The 18793-nt window shown below is 45.6% G+C and overlaps 1 protein-coding gene across 1 annotated transcript in view; it reads left to right on the top strand.

Annotated features, from left to right (window-relative positions):
• The window catches only part of LOC142563321 (anoctamin-4-like), a 40615-nt gene extending 27662 nt beyond the window's left edge, over positions 1-12953 (top strand). The window contains exons 12-13 of the mRNA XM_075673880.1: positions 1555-1660; positions 12771-12953. Of these exons, the coding sequence (XP_075529995.1) occupies positions 1555-1660; positions 12771-12953 (289 nt within the window). The remainder of the gene's footprint in view (positions 1-1554; positions 1661-12770) is intronic.
• The last annotated feature ends 5840 nt before the right edge of the window (positions 12954-18793 follow it).

Here is an 18793-nt window from a genome sequence, read left to right as displayed (position 1 = left end):
GAATTTGTGAGCAGAACTACTGCGAAACGCTTGTAAACGATCTAACAAATTCACGTAAGATAGAAATCGACATATCAAATTTGTCATAGGTCCTCGTTGCAGCCTCTAGCCTCGGCGGGATACACAAGATACACCAAGATACACCAAGATACACAACTAAAGGCCGTCCAGCAGGTCTCGGCAGCTCTAGAGAGGCAGCGACCTCGCGAAACCGAGGAGAAGGGGGGAGCACCCCCAGGAAGGGGATGGCGGCCCTCTCGGATCCGCGGAAGTAGCGAGGAACCAAGACCTCGAGGAGCACAATGCACGAGACTGACGTAGTGGCCGCGTCGCGGTAAAAGCTTGTCCTCCCTGCGTGGAGGGAGCCTAACCGACTCTGCAGGCATATTTACTAAAGTTGTTCTCTCTCTCTCTCTCTCTCTCTCTCTCTCAAATTTGTCCGCTTTGGATGCTCTCATGGATGGAGTTTACAGAACTGCGATATCTATTCTACATGCAGAGCTGCGAATTTGTAAGCTTCGTGCTCCTATCTTTTTCAAGATTACCAATTTTGGAAAATTCCTTATAAAACATCCAGAATTAGTTCGCAATTTCGCTTCTCACATTCACTAGAATCTAACATAATCTTTCAAATGCAAGAAATTTCATTAAAATCGGGCCAGTGGTTATCTCAGAAAAGCGTTTTTGTGTTTTACATGTATTGAATGAGCGATATTGGAGTTTGGCCCGAGCTAAAGCTGCCGCGAAGTGCTTCCGACGTTTACCATAACCCGGTGACTTTGCAGCATTAAAAAAATAATCTTTCAAATGCAAGACATTTCATTACAATCGGGCCAGTGGTTATCTCAGAAAAGTGTTTCTGTGTTTTACATGTATTGAATGAGCGACATTGGAGTTTGGCCCGAGCTAAAGCTGCCACGAAGTGCTTCCGACGATTACCCTAACCCGGTAACTTTGCAGCCATTAAAAAAATAATAAAAAAGAAAAACCGTGTCTGCCTTTAGGGAAGCCTCTGAAAAGCCTGGAACCAATCACCACTCGGTTTGCCTCACCGCGATTTAACGTTCTTAAAATGACAAGTATTTCCCAGCCTACGAGCGGCAACTCTTTATCAAGAAGACTGATAACGCCGGCGGGACAAGCTTTGTGGTGAAGTTCAATGTGCAGGGATAGTTTTTTATTCGTTTACCTTTGTTTCGTTGACGTCATCACACGGTCACCGGGAGAAGTATGAAAAGTTTAAATTCACTACGCCATGAGGTGGCAATCCTGCGAACTAAATCCTGATGTCCAGAAAAGCTGAATACGGATCTGCCGCCTTTGTAAGATAAATCAGTTAAGTTCTCAATAGAAACCGAAAGCTGCGTCATGCTTGTCCAGTCCACGTGGCACTGTATGAAGCCCCGCCCCTCTAAGCCTTGCCATCATGAAAAAGAACAATGATAACAAAAAATCTCAAATGTGCGCGTTTTCCAAGTCTTGTGTTCAGTCATGGAAATGCATTCAACACGGGTTTACTTGTTTCTATCAAGCTGTATTGATTCCTTTGTCCAGGTACCAGGGATACCGAGAACCACCCGGTTCGGAAAACGAATACCGGCTCACCCTCACCTACTGGCACATATTCGCCGCCAGGCTTATCTTTGTCGTTGTGTTCGAGGTAAGCGCACACTCGTGAGCAAAGGTGCGTGAAGCTTTGTGTGAGGCATATGGAGTCGAAACACGAGTACACACGCACATGCGCACACACACACGCACACACAGACGCACACGCACGCACGCACGCACACACAGAGACAGACAGACGCACGCAATTTTTCCCCCGCATGGCCGGCGCCGACTTTAGGTATGACTTACGGCTAAATTGACTCCAGGTATCTCTTGAAGGCGAGCTCAATCTGGTGGTGGTACAAGGGACCCAGTGGCGGGCGCGTACTCCGCTGTGATTGGCTGGTCTATTCGGCCAGACATGGGTGAATAGACCGGACCGTATGACCAGCCAGGCCGCAGCGCCCAAGGTCACAAAACCTGGTGAGGGCCTAAAAAGAGAAGAAGTAAAAAAGCCCAGTATACCGATCTCAACACGTTCAGAGGTCGTGCAGACCAGCCCTGCCGGCGCCATAATGTATGCATACAAACTTTGTTTTTCGCTGTATTTCGGTTCAAGGCAACATTGACTGGAATCCTGAGTAGAATGAGATTGGTGAATTTCCATAACGAAATATTAGGGGAAGCAGGAGGGTGTTATTTTTTGTAATTTTATTTATGCAATACTGTGGACAAGCAGGGTGAGCCAAGTCCGAGCAGGGTGAGAAAAATACAAAAGATTATTTACACAGAAGAACAAGATGAAACAAGGGTGTAACGCGTTCTTCAGACAAATTGTTTGGTCATAAGGTAGACGATTAAGAAAATTTTTAACTTGATTAGAATACATATGTAATAATTACACGAAATAAGATTATTTACACAAACGATATACAGCTCACGGGCGCTGGGGGTATGCTTCAGTTAGTTTATTCCAGTCATCTATTGTTTGTGAAAAAAAAGAGTATTGAAAAGTGTCAGTCCTTGCGAAAATTCGTTTTAGAGAATGAGGGCAGTGGTGGGGGGGGGGGGTCGAGTGGGTCTGCTTATCAAGGGGGATACGTATTTAGCGGTGTCTGAGTCTAGCCTATGATTAAGTTTGAAAGAAACTCTAGCCGATTTTTTTTTCTTCGAACTTGTAATAGTTCACTGCCGTTATCGGTTAGTAATGCAGTGGGGGAGCCAGTAGCCTTAAATTTACTGTAAATAAATCGCACTGCTTTTCTTTCAATTCGCTCTAGGTTATTAATGTTAACTTTTGTCTGAGGGTTCCAAACTATGGAAGCATACTCAAGTTTTGGCCTAATTAGAAAAGTAAGAGTAGTAGTTTAACACTAGGCGGAGCAGTCTTGAGTTTGTGGCGCAGAAGGCATAGTTTCCGGAAAGCGGCAGAGCAGATGGTATTGATGGGATGTCTGTCTATTGTCTATTCATGGGATGGTATTGATGGTATTGATGGGAAGTCTTGTCTAAGCGCGCGGCTATCGTATGTTCACTGTTTAATCCAATAACTCTAGAAGTAGAGCGGTTTGTCACCAGAAAAAAAAAGAAGAAAAAATTCTTTAGTAATCTAAGGTACTATGACGGGAAGGTTGGTGCGCAGCTAACAAAGGCAATGGGGTGTAACCAACATTACCTTCGTTAAAAATTTTCCTGCAGCCGGCTAAGGACTGAACCTAGCGGTATCCCTTGCAGCAGAGGTGGCATGTCGGAACTAGTTTTGAGATTGGTCTATTACATGGTCACCTGGAATTGCGAATCCTACAGCCCGAGTTGCGTTATGAAAACACATCGCAGTGTTTTTGTCACCTTCACGCTTGTCACCTATATATGTTGTCAACAGATCGACTTTTTGCGACAGCAATGGATCGTCTACTCGTGGTCACCGGTGCACACTGTGCACCGTAAAAATGTTTACACCCTTGTGGGTGTTTTCTTGTCGAACGGGTAACACCCCTACCGCTAGGGCCTTACAAAAATTTATAGAGGACGACAACGGAGCTCTAACTAGACGTGAAATGACAAACGACATACTTGAAAACTATGTAATAATTCTGACAGCCTTGAGCACACAAAAATATCCAACAGGAGAATTTCACAGGAAGAGATATGAAACTCTGTTCTGGGATATTTCTTTGCACCCAAGGCTGTTGGAATGATTACGTAGTTTTAAACTACGTCTTTTGTCATCGCACGTCTAGTCAGAGCCCCGTTGTCGTTCTCTATAATTTTTTGTAAGGCCCTAACTGTACACTCTTCAACAAATGTGCGCCCTTTGGGTCGTATCTCAGTCTTGCTTGCGTTTTCTTTCTTGAAAACGCTGCGCTCGCTACTTTCCTGTCGAGAATGCTCTGTCGTGCTGATAACGCGCATGCCGTTCGTGACTTAGAAGTACCGGGCTCCTAGCATTAAGGAAATGAAATGCGGGCAAGACAGATGAGGATTATTGTTGTATGGAAAGATAAGACCCAAAGGGTGTAATTTTGCTTACACTCTACACTCCTACACAAGAAAAGTTTACACTCTTTGGGGTAACATTGCAGGCCAAACTCATCCACCATTGTATGAACCATTTCTTCTCTGACTTAGAAATGTCCGCGTGCAATTCTCAGTTGATGATCACAATTGTGGTATCATCCTTTCTAACCCACTGGAAATAGGTGTTCATAAACTCATTGATTTCGGACATAGAAGTAGCGGGCGAGATGTACACCGTCGAGATCACTATTCCTTCTTCCATTTGTATAGTACAATCATCCGCACAGTCGGTGATGATTCTGTTCATCCCAAGATCGAACGTTTGCACTTGAACGTCGTTCATTACGTATATAGCAACACCTGCAGCGCGCCACTCTGCCCTGCCAAGCCACACGACTAATGCCCCAACCACTGGCACGCGCCGGAAAGCTTCGGCGCGCGCCGAAGGGTCAAATGCGTCAAAGCGTCGGTCGGAAACGCGGCGAAGCGGAACGTCGCGCAGCGATTATGTCTACTGCCGATGCTAGAAGTTTGTCGACGCGCGGCGAAGCTGCGCCGGCGTGCACCAATGAGAGGCTGCGACGAGTCGCACGCGTCAACCAATCGAAGGCTGCGCAGCCTCCGGCTGCTATGCCTGTAATGGCCGCCCAAGTGGAGGCTCCGGCATCAACGATCGTCCGAGTTTTTTGGACGCACGACGCGCGCGACAGTGTTCCTAAAAGACAGTGTTGTAATAGTAGGCCGACAACGACACGACCGACCGACCGACGACAGTGGGTTGTGGCAGTGCGACGTGGATCCGAAGCGACTTCGAACGACGCCGACTAATCCAACCTGCCCACTGGGTTCCGCCGGGCTCAGTGCGATCGTCTGCTAAAATAGCCAACCGAATCACGATTACCGCAACGTCTGTGCTTGTTGTGTGTGTATTTTGTTGTGCCCAAAACGAATGGAAACATGTTTACGAGTTCCGAAGTCTGGATAATCAGCACTCGCCTATCGCCGATGTTGTTTACGTTACGCGTAGGCCTAGCGGGTCCATCGAGTTCGTAACTGACGAGTGAACGAGGCCAGCTAAGAAACTCTGTCGAAGGAAGTGAATTTTCAGGTCCGTTTGGTGCTGCAGTGATTTAAAATATGGCACTCCTGACTTCGTGTGATGTGTGATGTGGTGAATGAACCGTGTGGAAGTTGGGTTGGTCAACCGCGGCGTGTTTCGTGTGGTGTCGGTTGACTCAAGTGTCACGGCCAAGCTCTGCGCTGTTTCCAGTGGTAAAGATAACTTCCGAAAGCGAAATACACTAGTAGCCGAACTATTACAAGTACTTACATAATCAGCCGTGCCGCCTGTTTCAGCTGACACTGCGCTCTTCTATTCGGCATGTGAATCCAGTTCAGTACAAGTTCACTGTACTCATTCACTCACTTCTTTCTAGTGCGTCCGTCTTTTGGGCTAGTTGGGCATAAATCGCTCGTGTAGCAATCAAGAACACTGACGCACTGAAGCATACGTGACAATGCAGTCATGTTTGAGTCAGTGTGTCGTTATAGTTGAGCACTGCAAAAAGAAATTATCTGTTTGCAACGTGTGCCCTGTGTGCAGTGCATAGCAGGACCTGCATCAGGCAAGACCTATGCGTGTAGCAGCGTATACCACGATTGCTTCGATGCCCGCTTCAGAAGCAGCAAGTACTGAGTCAATGAAACTGTAATTGATTTTTTATCTCACTTTTTGCTTATGGAAAGTGTAGATGGTGTGAGTGCATTGTGGGGAAGGTGAAAAGGTGTCGTCAGTGTTTTGTGCAGTAAGTATGCTTAAACTGCTGGAATCTCTTCAGCTTCTACTAAAATGTTTCTTGCTGCGATACTATAAATTGTAGTCAGGACAAAGATCTACTCAAAACCAAGTTACTAATGCATCTGCGCAGAATGTGTTTGATTAACAAGTTAACGCTTCCACAACAACAATATGCCGATGCACAGCATATGTGCTTACAATAAATACATTCCGTAAAGGTGAACGACTGGGATCAAACTTTGTAGTAGCACCGTAAAAAGTGCTGCCATGCGTATCAGCCACAACGAAACTGCTGCACGTCCAACCTTCTTCCTTGGAGGCACTTCTATAAAGACTGTTCGGGCCCTTCCCATTCTGGGTGTAGCATTTAGCTGTTCTCTCAACTTTTCCGCATATGTCACCAGCACTGTATGTAAGCACCGGCCCTTTCTTGGGTTTGTGTCGCGTGTCTCCCTTCCCTGATGACCTAAGGTTTTCCGAGCACTCTACACTTCTATCATTCTGTCACGACTTGAGTACTGCTCATCAGTATAGTTCCCGTACCAAACTCGCGACGCTAACAAACTCAAGCTTGTTCAGCGCCGGACAATACGCACCCTTTACTCCCGTCTTTTCGGTTGTCACAAGCTCATGCCAGCCTTCGAGGATTGCCTCAAACCCCTCAAGTAGCACACCCTGCAATACCAGCACAACATTGCACTAGTCTATACTGCAGGGTGCTTGACGACTCTCTGGACAGCACTAATATTTCTTCAGTTCGTCTGAACAAGTGGTCAGCACAGTCTGAGCCCTCATCGCGCCTCTATGGCCCGACACCCCAACTCCATGATTATATCTGGCATGCAGAGCTTTCTCTCCACCCCCCTGGCGATTTGGATTCTCCTTCCTCGGAACCAGATTGAATTGGCACTCGTGTGTGTTGTGCACCTGTGAAATGTGTGCGTGTGTGCCGTGCTGTGTTATTGAGCAAGTGTGTGTGCACATGGAGAGGAAGGAAGTGTCTTCTGCATCCTGCAAATTCCTGCTCTAGATGGCTGGTTATCAGATGCTCTAACATACAGGCATCAGCCTTCTTTTTAGTCTAGTGTGCCAAGTTACCACTAAGATTATTATTGTTGTTATTATTATTATTGTTATTATTAGAATCATCACTTTGACCACGTTGATTGTGTTGAAGCCAGCGTGACACATAATTCAAAATATTTCTGGAGCTTTGTGGGCTCTCCCTTCTAAAAAGAGGGCCAAAGATGTAAGTCTTCTTCATGAAAATAGTGGTGTTGTCTCGAACACTGCTGATGCCTTTGCAGAACATTTCTGTTTGCTATATGGTGTGAAATATGCTTCAAGTAACCTTCCTTCTCAGTCTGGCGCAGTGTATGCTAACAGTCAATGAAAACCTCGTTTCCAAGTATATGAAGTGCCTTAAACTTTGCCTTAAACTTTCCCTTTCTTGTGGTGCTGATGGTATTTCCTCCACAGAGCTTAACCCTTTGAGACGCTGTCTACACAATTGCGCACAGCAGGAGCGTGCATCAATAGCAAAAGCACTGATGAAAGTAATGGTATTTAAAATGTGTTTCATACATCTTGAAACACTTATTATTGGAACTGTGCTGCAATTTTGAATAACGTGCAGAATGTTTTAACAAAATGAGTGGGAAGGTAGACGGCTGGGTGTTGTTACTCTGTGTCAGTACGTTGTATGTAGCGAGTTCACTTCTTTCATTGTTTTTTACAATGTCGTGCACCAGGCATAATTGTCAAGTGGCTGGATAAGTGCTTTTCAAGCTTTCAAAACACGATATAGTACATGTTCTCATATTTTGTGTTCCTGTAGTGAGTTTTCGCATGGAGTCGAAATTTTGTAAACTTGACAAAACTCGCTAAACAATTGAAAATTCTTAATATTTGCTGCAGCTGTACACTTTCTACGATTCTGAATATGCAAGAGGTGTGGTGAAAGCAACTTTTCAATCAACGGGATAAAGTGGTGTCTGAAAGGGTTAAGACGTATGGAAGCATACTTGTTCCTCGTTCTCACAAGCATCTTCAATAGTTCCCTAAAGTCTAGTACCTCTTCTAGCACTCGGAAGGTAGCATGAGCATTGCCCATGCACAAATCAGGTGCTGGATGTGCAGTTACTAACTGCCGACCTATATCTATCCTCTTCAGTGCGTCAGGTGTTTGAATCGATATGGGATTCCTTGCTTTCTGTTAGTGCTAAGAGCATTTTAATAAATGAACAGCATGACTTTGTGTGCCGACAACTTAAAAACTATTTCAGACTGTCAACAGTGTTCACCACTGCATCGACTTCCAAAAAGACATTTTTTCACTCTCAAACTGGTGCAGAAAAAATAAGTACTCTTAAATGCTTCCAACACTAGGGCATTAAGTTATATGCACAAAACGCACCATGTGAAATTTTGATACACCCTACGTGATGCTCCACTCCTTAGGGTCGATGAAATGAAAGATCTTGGTGTGTACTTCGACAAAATGCTAAGCTTCTCTTCACATAGATAATTACACAAGATGCCCTTCACGCTCTTGGAATTGCTTGCCGTATATTGCATGATTTCCGCTCACCTGTTGTGTTTCTCAAATTCTGCTGTGTGCCTCCAACTACTAGAGTATGCCTCTGTAGGAGGGGGGTGCAATGAGCAAATCTAATTCTGACCTCATTGAACGCATCCAGAATAAAATGATGTCTATCTTCAAGCACCACTTTTGCCATTCTGGCAACTACAGTTGAGCCTTCTCAAATATATTTCAACTCGCACCTCTAGATTCAAGTCTTAATTAATCGCACCTTTTGTTCCTGTATAAGGTGGTCCATGACATTATACATTCCTTAAAGCTCGTTAAGTTCACCAGTACAGAGGCTCTCTAGCTGTTCCTGGGCACTACAATGAAAATTTGAATGATTGATTATTATCGTAGTATAAAATTGTGCTTTTTAAGTATGTACTAGTATACTATTTTAGTGCAGTAGCTTTTGTGCAATTAAAAAAAGGGCATGAATTAAGAAGAGAGAGAGAAAATGATAAATGAAAGGTAGGGAGGTTAGGAGGCACGATGGATGCTGACCTTGTTAGAGAAGGACGCCTGTGGTCGTCGTTCTGGCATGAATTAGGAAAGTGCAATAATATGCTATGTGCCTGATCATATGCATTGTGCTATTAATTTCTTCTGAGTTTTAATAATGGCTGGCTACTGTATGCAGTTTTGTGCAATAAAATATGCCACAGCAACTATTGCGTGCCTCGCAGAACAAATTGAATATATCTTTCTCAGTCAAGACATCATAGCAGGCTGAAAACAATAAACTGCAATTTTTCTTTTTGTGGTGACGAAGTGTATAAATTCTGAAAATAACCTGTTTATATATTTCTTATACTATGCAAATGAGCTGCTCCCATACATGCGAATAAGTGCTTCAATAGTACGACTTGGCAAAGGGCAACGAAAGACTCCTATTAAAACCCTCTAATTCTCAAGCTTGTATTATCTGACGGTATGTCATTTCATTAATGTAAAGAAAGGCAAACTTGATATGTGGAAACCAGTTACAATAGAACATGGCCCTTACACTGTGAAAATGTTTTGTAGCAATAAACTCAATGTGAAGGCCTCCAGATGCGGTGTTGATGCATCAAAACAACCTAGAATAATAGAGGTGCTCCATGGGCTAGATTTGGCAGAATCAAGAATTGGGGGGAGACAAGATACGAATTACATACATTTTAGCTATTCTAGTTTTTTTTTTTTGTGAGTGCTACAGGTGTTTCAATTCTGTTTTGCTGATGTTCTCAGAAGCCACTTTTTCACGTTTCTCTCATGCACCAACAAGCATAATTATATTGACACGGATGCTTTATCTGTATCCGGTTACCGTATTTCACCGGCTAAAAAATGTTAAAACGTTATCGCTCGGTGCAGGATGCGCCTGAACGTATCGGAAGTTTCGCGAATGTTATCGATGGTTCTGTCTGTTGTCGACGAACCTTGGTAATCTTATTGCATACGCGACACGAATTGTGTTGTAGTTTCTGGAAGGCGCGCGGGCACCAGCGAATAGGCTGTAACTTTCGACGACTGACGTATGCAAACCGACGCGCTTGACCCGCAGATGAGATTTTCTACGATTGCCGACATTGCTCGCCGCTATCGTTGCGATTGAGCCGGCACTATTTATTTACCGTCACTACTACGTGGCAATATTTCCAACACAGATTTTTTTCAGTTATAACATTGCACGCCTAATTCTTACATAGTCGGCTGTGCAATAAGCTACCAAAAAATGAAATGGTACAACAGTTTTTGATATATGGCATCGTCGTGCAGGTGTTTGCAAAGCGATCTTGCAGACGGACGACGCGCGAGCGCTGATGTCGATATTTTGTACACTATTGTTACTTCAAAAATAAAAACGAACTGTTGCGGCAGATGTATATTCATTATGCAAACGTGTTTTTTGTATCTAAAAGCACATACAGACCACAACCTTATTGTTTCAAGCTTAGTTTACAGCAGGCTGTTTTAGGCCGGACTTTGACGGATGAAGACGGAATAGTCCAGCAACAGTGCGCCGCAGCCGAGGAGCGAGCTTCGGCGCGCGTCGGAGCTTGTCTCCAGTGGTTGCGCGCCCTTTCCCTCCAGCCGAAGCGAAGCGACGCGTTCGCTTGCCAGCGCGCGCCGAAGCTTTCGGCGCGTGCCAGTGGTTGGGGCATAAGGTGTAGCCATTGAGCTGGACGAACGAGTCTGACCACGTTTCCGAAAGACAGAGGACGGGTGTCTCGTTTAGGATTGCATCGCGATTGAGATCTTCCGCATGCAGATTCAGTGAACGAATGTTCAATGCCACAACTGCAATTGTATGCGGTTCCTGCAGTATATAGTGCTTGGCAAGTCTTGGTTATCGTAGGCAGGTGGTGTAGCTCGTCTTGCGGAGCTTCTGTCCCAGTTTTCGTCTGCATGGTGAAACGTGTGGTCTCCCTTCGAATTCACGAAGAAGAGGCGATTCACATCTGTGCATCGGCTCAGAGCCACGTACACAGAGCCCTCTGGGTCCCACGTGTGACATTAATAGTTCAAGGGCGCGTTACGGGTTCCCCAGCCCACAGGGGTCTGTGCCCTTTCTGCACTATTACCAAGATTGGCCCACATGATGATTTTTTTTCTGTTGCCGGACGCCGAAAAAACTACGGAAGGTTTGTCATACACAGCTTTCGCTGTAAAAGTACTTGCATGGCTACTAGGAACCAAACGTCTCCGCAGATCTCGATTCTTGCTCCGTGATCTCGACGCATGAATTCACGTGTTGGGTCACCATTGAGCAAAGGTACTGGCCTCACAGAACGTTCACTTTACAAAGCTGGCTGTGTGACGTAATGCCCTCTCCTAACTTTCTTGCTCCTCCATGGTTAGAACACCGTGCGAGGGATCTTGAGCGCCATGCTAAACCTTGTCAGTGCTACCCATCCGGGTAAAACCGCCCCTTTCGTTTACAAGTACTTATAAGTATTGGTGTTTACAACACAAGAATGCTGTAGCGTATGCTGCAATGCAATGCAGTATGCTGCTCGCATTACCGCCGACCATGTTCGTGACGCGAGTTCTGTCGGACTTCTTTTGCAATGCTTTATTGTGACTGCAGTTTTTATTGTAATGTCCTAGGATACACCAACTAAGCACACGTAGTTTTAAAGCATGTACACTGAGTTCCTCCGGGGAGACTCGGGCTGGGGCCCGTTCATACAGGTTGTGAGCCCGGGCCGGGTCTGGGCTTCAAACGGCAGGCCGGGCCACAACGAAAGTTGGGCCGCATAGTGCTCTAGGTTCAGCACAGCACAGCTCAGTGGAGGCGTGCTACCGCATACCTGCTGGGTTACCGCAAGAAATGAACCGGACGAGCTTGCTCTGCCGGCGACGTCTTGCGACGCTAGATTTTAAGAAAGCACGCGGAACTTGTGTTGCAGTGATCACCGACTGCTTAGTGTATTTATCTGCAGCCACAAAAGTGCGGAAAGTAAATTTCGCAAAGAATTTATCTGGATTTCTCATTTTTCTAGCAAAATATTTGTACATTCTTTCAAATAATATTGCTTTATACCTTCTATTTAAAAGAACAGGTCATATATACGCGCTTTTCTGGATTTTATTGTCTGTTGGTTCCATGTGGCCCTAACTAATGAAATATCGAATTCATAGGTCGTTTCCCCTTATTCTTGTAGCTCAAGAATATTTTAGCATTATGGTTTGTTGCAGCGTCACAAGGTGTCACCAACGACTCTGCTGTTTAATGCGTCTAACTGGATAGGTCACAACGATCCATGTCCAGGAATATCGGACATTGCGTCTTACACAATTTGTTGAACTTCACCGCGATACACGAGCGTAACTAAACGGGCGGCATTCTCAAAAATTATATTTCAGAACGCCTGCCGCGTTTCCACAAGTTTTCCTTAGCAACGTCGCGAGGGCACTGTCTTCTGATATCATACTCACGCAACTTATTCGACAGGGAACACTAAGTATCTCTAAGTATCTAAGTACTAAGTATCGGAGCATCTTATCGAATATATATATTTAAAATTCTGCCCTCCATTAAGTAAACTAGTGCATTGCGGCGAAGTCCAACCGATTCACGAAGGACCAATTTCAAAATTTCATAGGTATGACCCACTTGTGGTCAGGCATCCCGAGTGCGCGCACTGATATTTAAAATTAATTTCCTGAGAAACTACGCGACTCGTTACCGTTCCGTTAGGTGCACGTGACCGTAGGGCCCACGTCAGCGTGGGATATACATTTCGTTCAAATCCCAGCACCTAAAATAAATAGAAGCTGTCGTCATTTGACCCTCGCAACGTTTTTTTTTCCTTATTTTTTGCGCATTCGCAGCACGTGGTCTTTTTCATAACGGGTCTCGTGGCTGCTCTCATACCGGACGTGCCTCAGTCAGTGCAGCAGCGGATAAGGCGGGAACAGATCGTGGCACAGAATCTGATCGCCGGCCTGAATAGCGGCCAGCGCGCTAGGTCCCGTCGAGGATCTAGGAGCAGCTCCTCCGATGTCAGCAAGTGATCGTCACCAACTTCAGGATGCCAAGACTATACCGCGATAAAAGTGTGCTCATCTAATAAGAAGCGGAGGAGTTTTCTTCGCTTCGAACTGTTGTTACTGGAGTAACATGCTCAGGTCATCCTGTAACGTCTCGACGTACACAATTTAGTAGAAAGAAGCGTTTGCGAATTTATGCGTCCGAAGAAATTAAAGGTGCTGCGCCGACAAACGTATCTTTGAAATGGTGGTTCGGCTCCAGCCCGTGGGCTTCGTTAAAAACCTATTTATTTATTATTTGTGCGGTTTGCAACCGCGCAAACTTACGCAGAGCCCGGCGTGGTTGCTCCTCTGGTTGCGCGCCGAAGGCGAGAAATGTGAACACGATTGGAGAATCGGGCCCTACACGATGGGCGGAGTAACGCCGACTTCCGGCGTCCCTTAGCTTCACAGAGAGAGACGTCAGGGCCCCTCCTTAGATTTTGCCTTCTCCTCGTCCACATCTTCGATCGCTTTCATACGCGGCCGTGCCGTGCGCAGCAGCTGCCAGAGTAGAATCCCTCCCCCCCCCCCCGTCTCCCCCGGTGCCTCGCGCGCGAAGGAAGACGGAGCGCTTCCTCCCCGCTTTCCTCCCTTGCGTGCGCGAGATTGAGCCGCAATCGTCGGGGGATCCTGGCAGGTTTCACTCGCAGATACAGCATACGGGGCGCGGCGACGATAGAGAACTCTACAGAAATAGAGAATTTTGCCGGCATACCGATTCTTTCAGCAAAGCACTTTGATCTGGAGAAGCGAGATGGCGGTTTCGACGGCGCGCTGCTAAGTTCCCTAGATAAAACAAATTTACGCGCCGCACGTTCCCTCAGCGAAAGCGCACGAAGAGGAAACCATTGCCTCTTCATCCCTGCTTCTCTGAGATCAGCTGCCCGGAAATGCAACTGACTTTTCGCTCACGCGCTGTGCTCCATTCATGTTGCAAAATGTGGAGCGGTGGAGTGCAGACATGCGCAGTAGTAGTTGGCTGCAAATATTGACTTGCCTATAAGGAATAGAATGAATCTGCGTATCCACTTTCACGGACCCGTGCTAAATAAGGACTGCCTCTGCTGCCGGCTCTTCACGGTTTACGACTTCCCTCGAGGAATAAAAAGATCATTCATCAGCCAGGGTTGTATCGCTAACCTCCAAGGAAAGGATTCCTATCCTGGAACATCTGCAAGAGTGAGTACCGCTCATTACACAGGGAAAAGGGCAGTAGCGCCGTTTCTTGCCATATAGTAAGTTTCTCGCACGTTATTTAGATACGTCGACCCCAACTCGCACGCGAACTTAGCTCACTCTATCGCTAACGTGTCAAGAATAAGGGAACGGGCGCATACTTGAATCAATGCGCCGAAGCGTGGGTGACTGCAACTACACCGACAGCTCACTCATGTTCGAAGCTGAACGTTTCGTAACTGTCCACACAGTAAGCGAGTGAGTACGAATGTTGCGTATTTTCTACAAGCTATTACAAAGTACAGAACGTCTACGTTACAAGCCTTGTGCGCGGCAAGATCAAATCTATTGCAACTGATCCCACCCAAGAGCGATAAGGCAAATACTAAACAGATTGTGACTGCATAGGGAATTTACTGAGCCAGAAACGTGACAAACCGCTGTTTAAAAGTATTTGCTAACTAAAGAACGAAGAGTTAAGTGCGCTGATGCAGATTCAGTTCATAAGCGGAAATTCGGATAGTCTGGAACACATTTCAAGCCCCGCTTAAAGTACAAGTACCGTATACACTGCTCGCGCCGTTTGGGGAAAGCGCAATGAACTCCGGAAGTGCTTACATGCCATCTAAAGCAGTGGCCAAATATTCGAGTGTCGTCAATCTAGTCATCCTCTACGATTTTAAGTGAAATGTTTGCAGAGCCGCACCATCGTCATGTACATCGATTGTAAACACAGAGGCAACGGAGGCAGCTGAAGCGAGCAATGGACACGTCACCTCGTGATCAAATTGGCAGTGCCCATGGCATATCGTCGTGAAAAGGGTCTGTAAGCACGAGTATATGCTACTCTGCATAAGGAAGGAGATCGGGGACACAGAAGCCCTAGCAGGAGGAAAGCGAAAAAGCAAATAGAAACTAGGAAAATGTGATCATTGTATATACAAATGACACAAAGCTGATTGGTATTATAGTTTCTCATGCTATATAGTTTATTGCTTTAGGCGGTATTAGCCTAGAGAGGGAGAGAATGAACATCGGTATTCAGAGATTCTGCAGGCTTTATTTCCGGGGTGGCCTCCGCTTTCCAGGAAACAATAGACTTTCGCCGCGTCGACGGCCCTCGCTACCAGCTGGTGCTGGCTTGCGAGGGTGCAGCTGTCTATAAACTTAGGCCAAAGCTTGGGTGTGTAGTATGGATTGGCTGTGCTGAGGGGTGGATCCGTACGGCTCCATACAGTATGGTGTAGGGTGCCCTGTGCTCCACAAATGTGGCAAAGTGGAGCGGACATGTAGAGGGTGAAGCGATAGTTTTCATATACACAGACATAGTTTTCATATACAACACTTCTAAGTCCACAGCACAACTTTGGGGCACCCTCGCGCCGGTCCCCGCACGGCCCCAATGCACTGAAACGAGACGAAGGGGAGAAGCGGGCGAGTAGCGCGCCACCTGTCGGGGCAGCGCCGTACATTGCAAGGAGGGGGTCTTCTGTGTTTGCCGCAAGGTGGCTGTGCGTGGCACCAAGCACAGAAGAAATGCAGCGGAAACGTACTTCGCTACTCGTTTAACTGCGACTTGTGTAATTTATATGCTCATAATTACCCATATACACCACAGTATAACTTTCTACGGCACGTTTCTAAGGCAACACCGCATTCACTTGAGGCACTTTTTCCCGTTTTGAACCATCGAATCATCAATAATGGCCTTTGAAAAAAAGAATAATTACAAAACATTGTATAAACTTCTGAGTGAATTGCATGAGCTTGAATGCCTACATCCGGGTCAATATATTGATGATATTCATAAGGTCAAGGCACAGTTACAAACTTTGAACGCAGAAAAATACAGAGGTGCACTAGTGCGTGCGCGAGAGCAGCGTTTCCTGGAAGAACAGCCTTGCAGTAGGGCCCTTGGTGATGAACGCCGACACGCGCTGTCTAAACAAATCCTACATATAGAGTATGGTGGAATCATTGTTAATGACCCTACTCTAATAACTAAAGTGTTTTTCGAGCATTATCAAAAACTATTTCGAGACCACAAGCCATTGGATACAGATGCTGCCAAAAAAATTGTATCGTTGCAGCCCCAGTTAAATCAGGATGATTACAATTACACAAATGAAAACATTGATATCAATGAGGTAACTTCATGCATCGATTCGTTAGCGAAGGGCAAGACGCCCGGCCCCGATGGCCTTACTGCCGAATTTTATCAGTGTTTTCGTTCCCTCTTATCACCATTATTACTTCAGGTGTACCGTGAGGCCTTGGAAGTAGGTTACCTAACCACCACAATGTACGAAGGACACACCGTCCTTATAGCCAAAAGCGATGATGAGACTAAATTGCAAAAAGTTGACGGATATCGGCCTATCTCCTTATGCAATGTTGATTATAAAATTTTTGCTAAGGTATTAGCTAACCGTTTGCAAGTTGTAATAAGATCTGTGGTCGGTGATCATCAAACATGTGGCATCAGAGGCCGGTCCATTCAGACGAACATTCATGTTGCGAGATCGGTGCTAGAGTGTGTAGCTGAGGGGTTTGGATATGTGGCAATGGTACAGCTAGATCTGGCTAAGGCGTTCGACAGGGTAAATCACTCATTCCTGTTTACTGTACTAGAGCATATAAATATCGGGTCCCTGCTCCTTAGAGGCGTCAGGATATGTTATGCTAATGGTTCAACGAGGCTGATAGTGAATGGCTCTCTCTCCGATTCGATTAGGCTTGCATCATCAGTACGACAAGGATGCCCTTTGTCACCGCTCCTGTTCTGCTTGTATTTAGAACCACTTTGTATGAGCATTGTTAAAGAACAAAATTTCCAAGGGTTTAAATTACTCACTAATGAGGTTCGGGTTCTTGCGTATGCAGACGATGTGGCCTTTTTTTGTACAGATAAAGAGAGTGTGATGACTGCTCTTGCAATTACAGAAGAATATTGTGCGGCTTCTGGTGCAAGCGTTAACTTTGAAAAAAGTTCAGGTTTTTGGTTTGGATTATGGGCCACAATGCCATCACATTACGCAGGCATTCAATGGAAAGAAGATCTGCGTTATTTAGGTGTGCCTCTCTCACAGTATAGAAATAGCAACGCTCATTGGTCGGGAGAAGTTGGCGAAATTCAACGTAAAGTGAATTCATGGCGAGGGCGGAATTTGTCAATGTTCTCTCGTGCTGAAGTGTGTAACGTTTTCTTAGCTTCCCGTCTTATGTATGTGCTGCAAGTACTGCACTGCTCACGCCTTCGCCTTCAGGCACTGCATCGCGTATTTGCAACATTTATTTGGAGTTCCAGTTGTGAATCGATGCGGCGCGACAATCTGTTCCTCCCTCTTGAACGTGGTGGTCTAGGATTAGTCCACCTCTTCATCAGGCAAATTGTTTCACGCCTGTTTTTCTTTCGAGACAATGACCATCCATTTTTGCGTGAAATGTTGCAACTCCGTTTAGTTCATTATATTCCTAATATAGTAGTGTCATCAAATGCCAAAGATGTCCCACAGGCCCCTTGGGGCTTTCTTAAGGAGGTTGTTGACACATTTCTTTTCTTGAAAGTTAGACTCAGCCTGGAGTACGTGTTCACTGCGAGTCGAAAAGCAATTTCTGCGGCACTGGTGGACTCTATTTTCCCAGATCCTTTGTATCGTGCACCTTATTTAAACCGACCTTATCAGGATGTACTTAAGCGCGTCCGAAAAATGTGTGTACCTCCTGGAGTAAAAACATTTTTCTTTAAATTACATTCGGAAACACTCCCTGTTAAAACTTGGTTGAATTCGAGGGGTTGCTTTGTGCCGTGGTCAACAAACTGTCGGCTCTGTCCACGTGCCGAAACCATAGATCACTGCTTCATAGACTGTAGGGACGCTGTATTCTTTTGGGACATTCTCCAACGGACGCTCAAAAAGGACATTGACATGACCCCATATACAATTAGGTTTCTACCGTTTAAGGTTACGGGTGGTCCTCCCTATGACATGTTCATAGTAGTTGGTTTACATAGCCTATGGAGAAGTAGACTGTGTGACAGCCATGTCGAAAGGCCGCGATCTACAAAGTCCTTCTTTCGCGAAAGTGCTGCTTATGTAAGAAGTGTCTACGCTGCGCAGGAACCTCCGCCAGACTGGATGCTCTTGTTGGATGCATGTGTGTGTTTGCCTGAGTTTTAAGTGTGTAGTCGTGTCCACTTTGTAATACACCTTCAGTTTTCTTTTCCATGTAATAAAGAAAAAAAAAACTCATGGCTGAGGGGTAGCGTCTCCGTCTCACACTCCGGAGACCCTGGTTCGATTCCCACCCACCCCATCTTGCAAGTTGTTTTTAGTTATGAATTGCCTTCCGGGATTTTTCGCTCATGGCCAACGCCGCCGACACCTGATTTTCTGCGACACGAACTCCTTAAGAGGAAGCTTTAGCTCGGGCCCAACTCCGACGCGGCCTATTCAAATACATGTAAAACGCAAAAACGTTTTTATGAGATAACCCCTTGACCGATTTTGATGAAATTTGTTGCATTTGAAAGAGAAAGTTAAATTATAGTGACTGTTGGAAGCGGAATTTCGATTTAGTGCTTGAATTTTCCTAAAACGATTTTCAAATATTTGACCGTTTGAAAAAAATAGAAGCACGAAGTT

This window comes from Dermacentor variabilis, chromosome 11, assembly GCF_050947875.1.
Source record: "Dermacentor variabilis isolate Ectoservices chromosome 11, ASM5094787v1, whole genome shotgun sequence".
Lineage (NCBI taxonomy): Eukaryota > Metazoa > Arthropoda > Arachnida > Ixodida > Ixodidae > Dermacentor > Dermacentor variabilis.
This window is presented reverse-complemented; position numbering and strand designations above follow the sequence as displayed.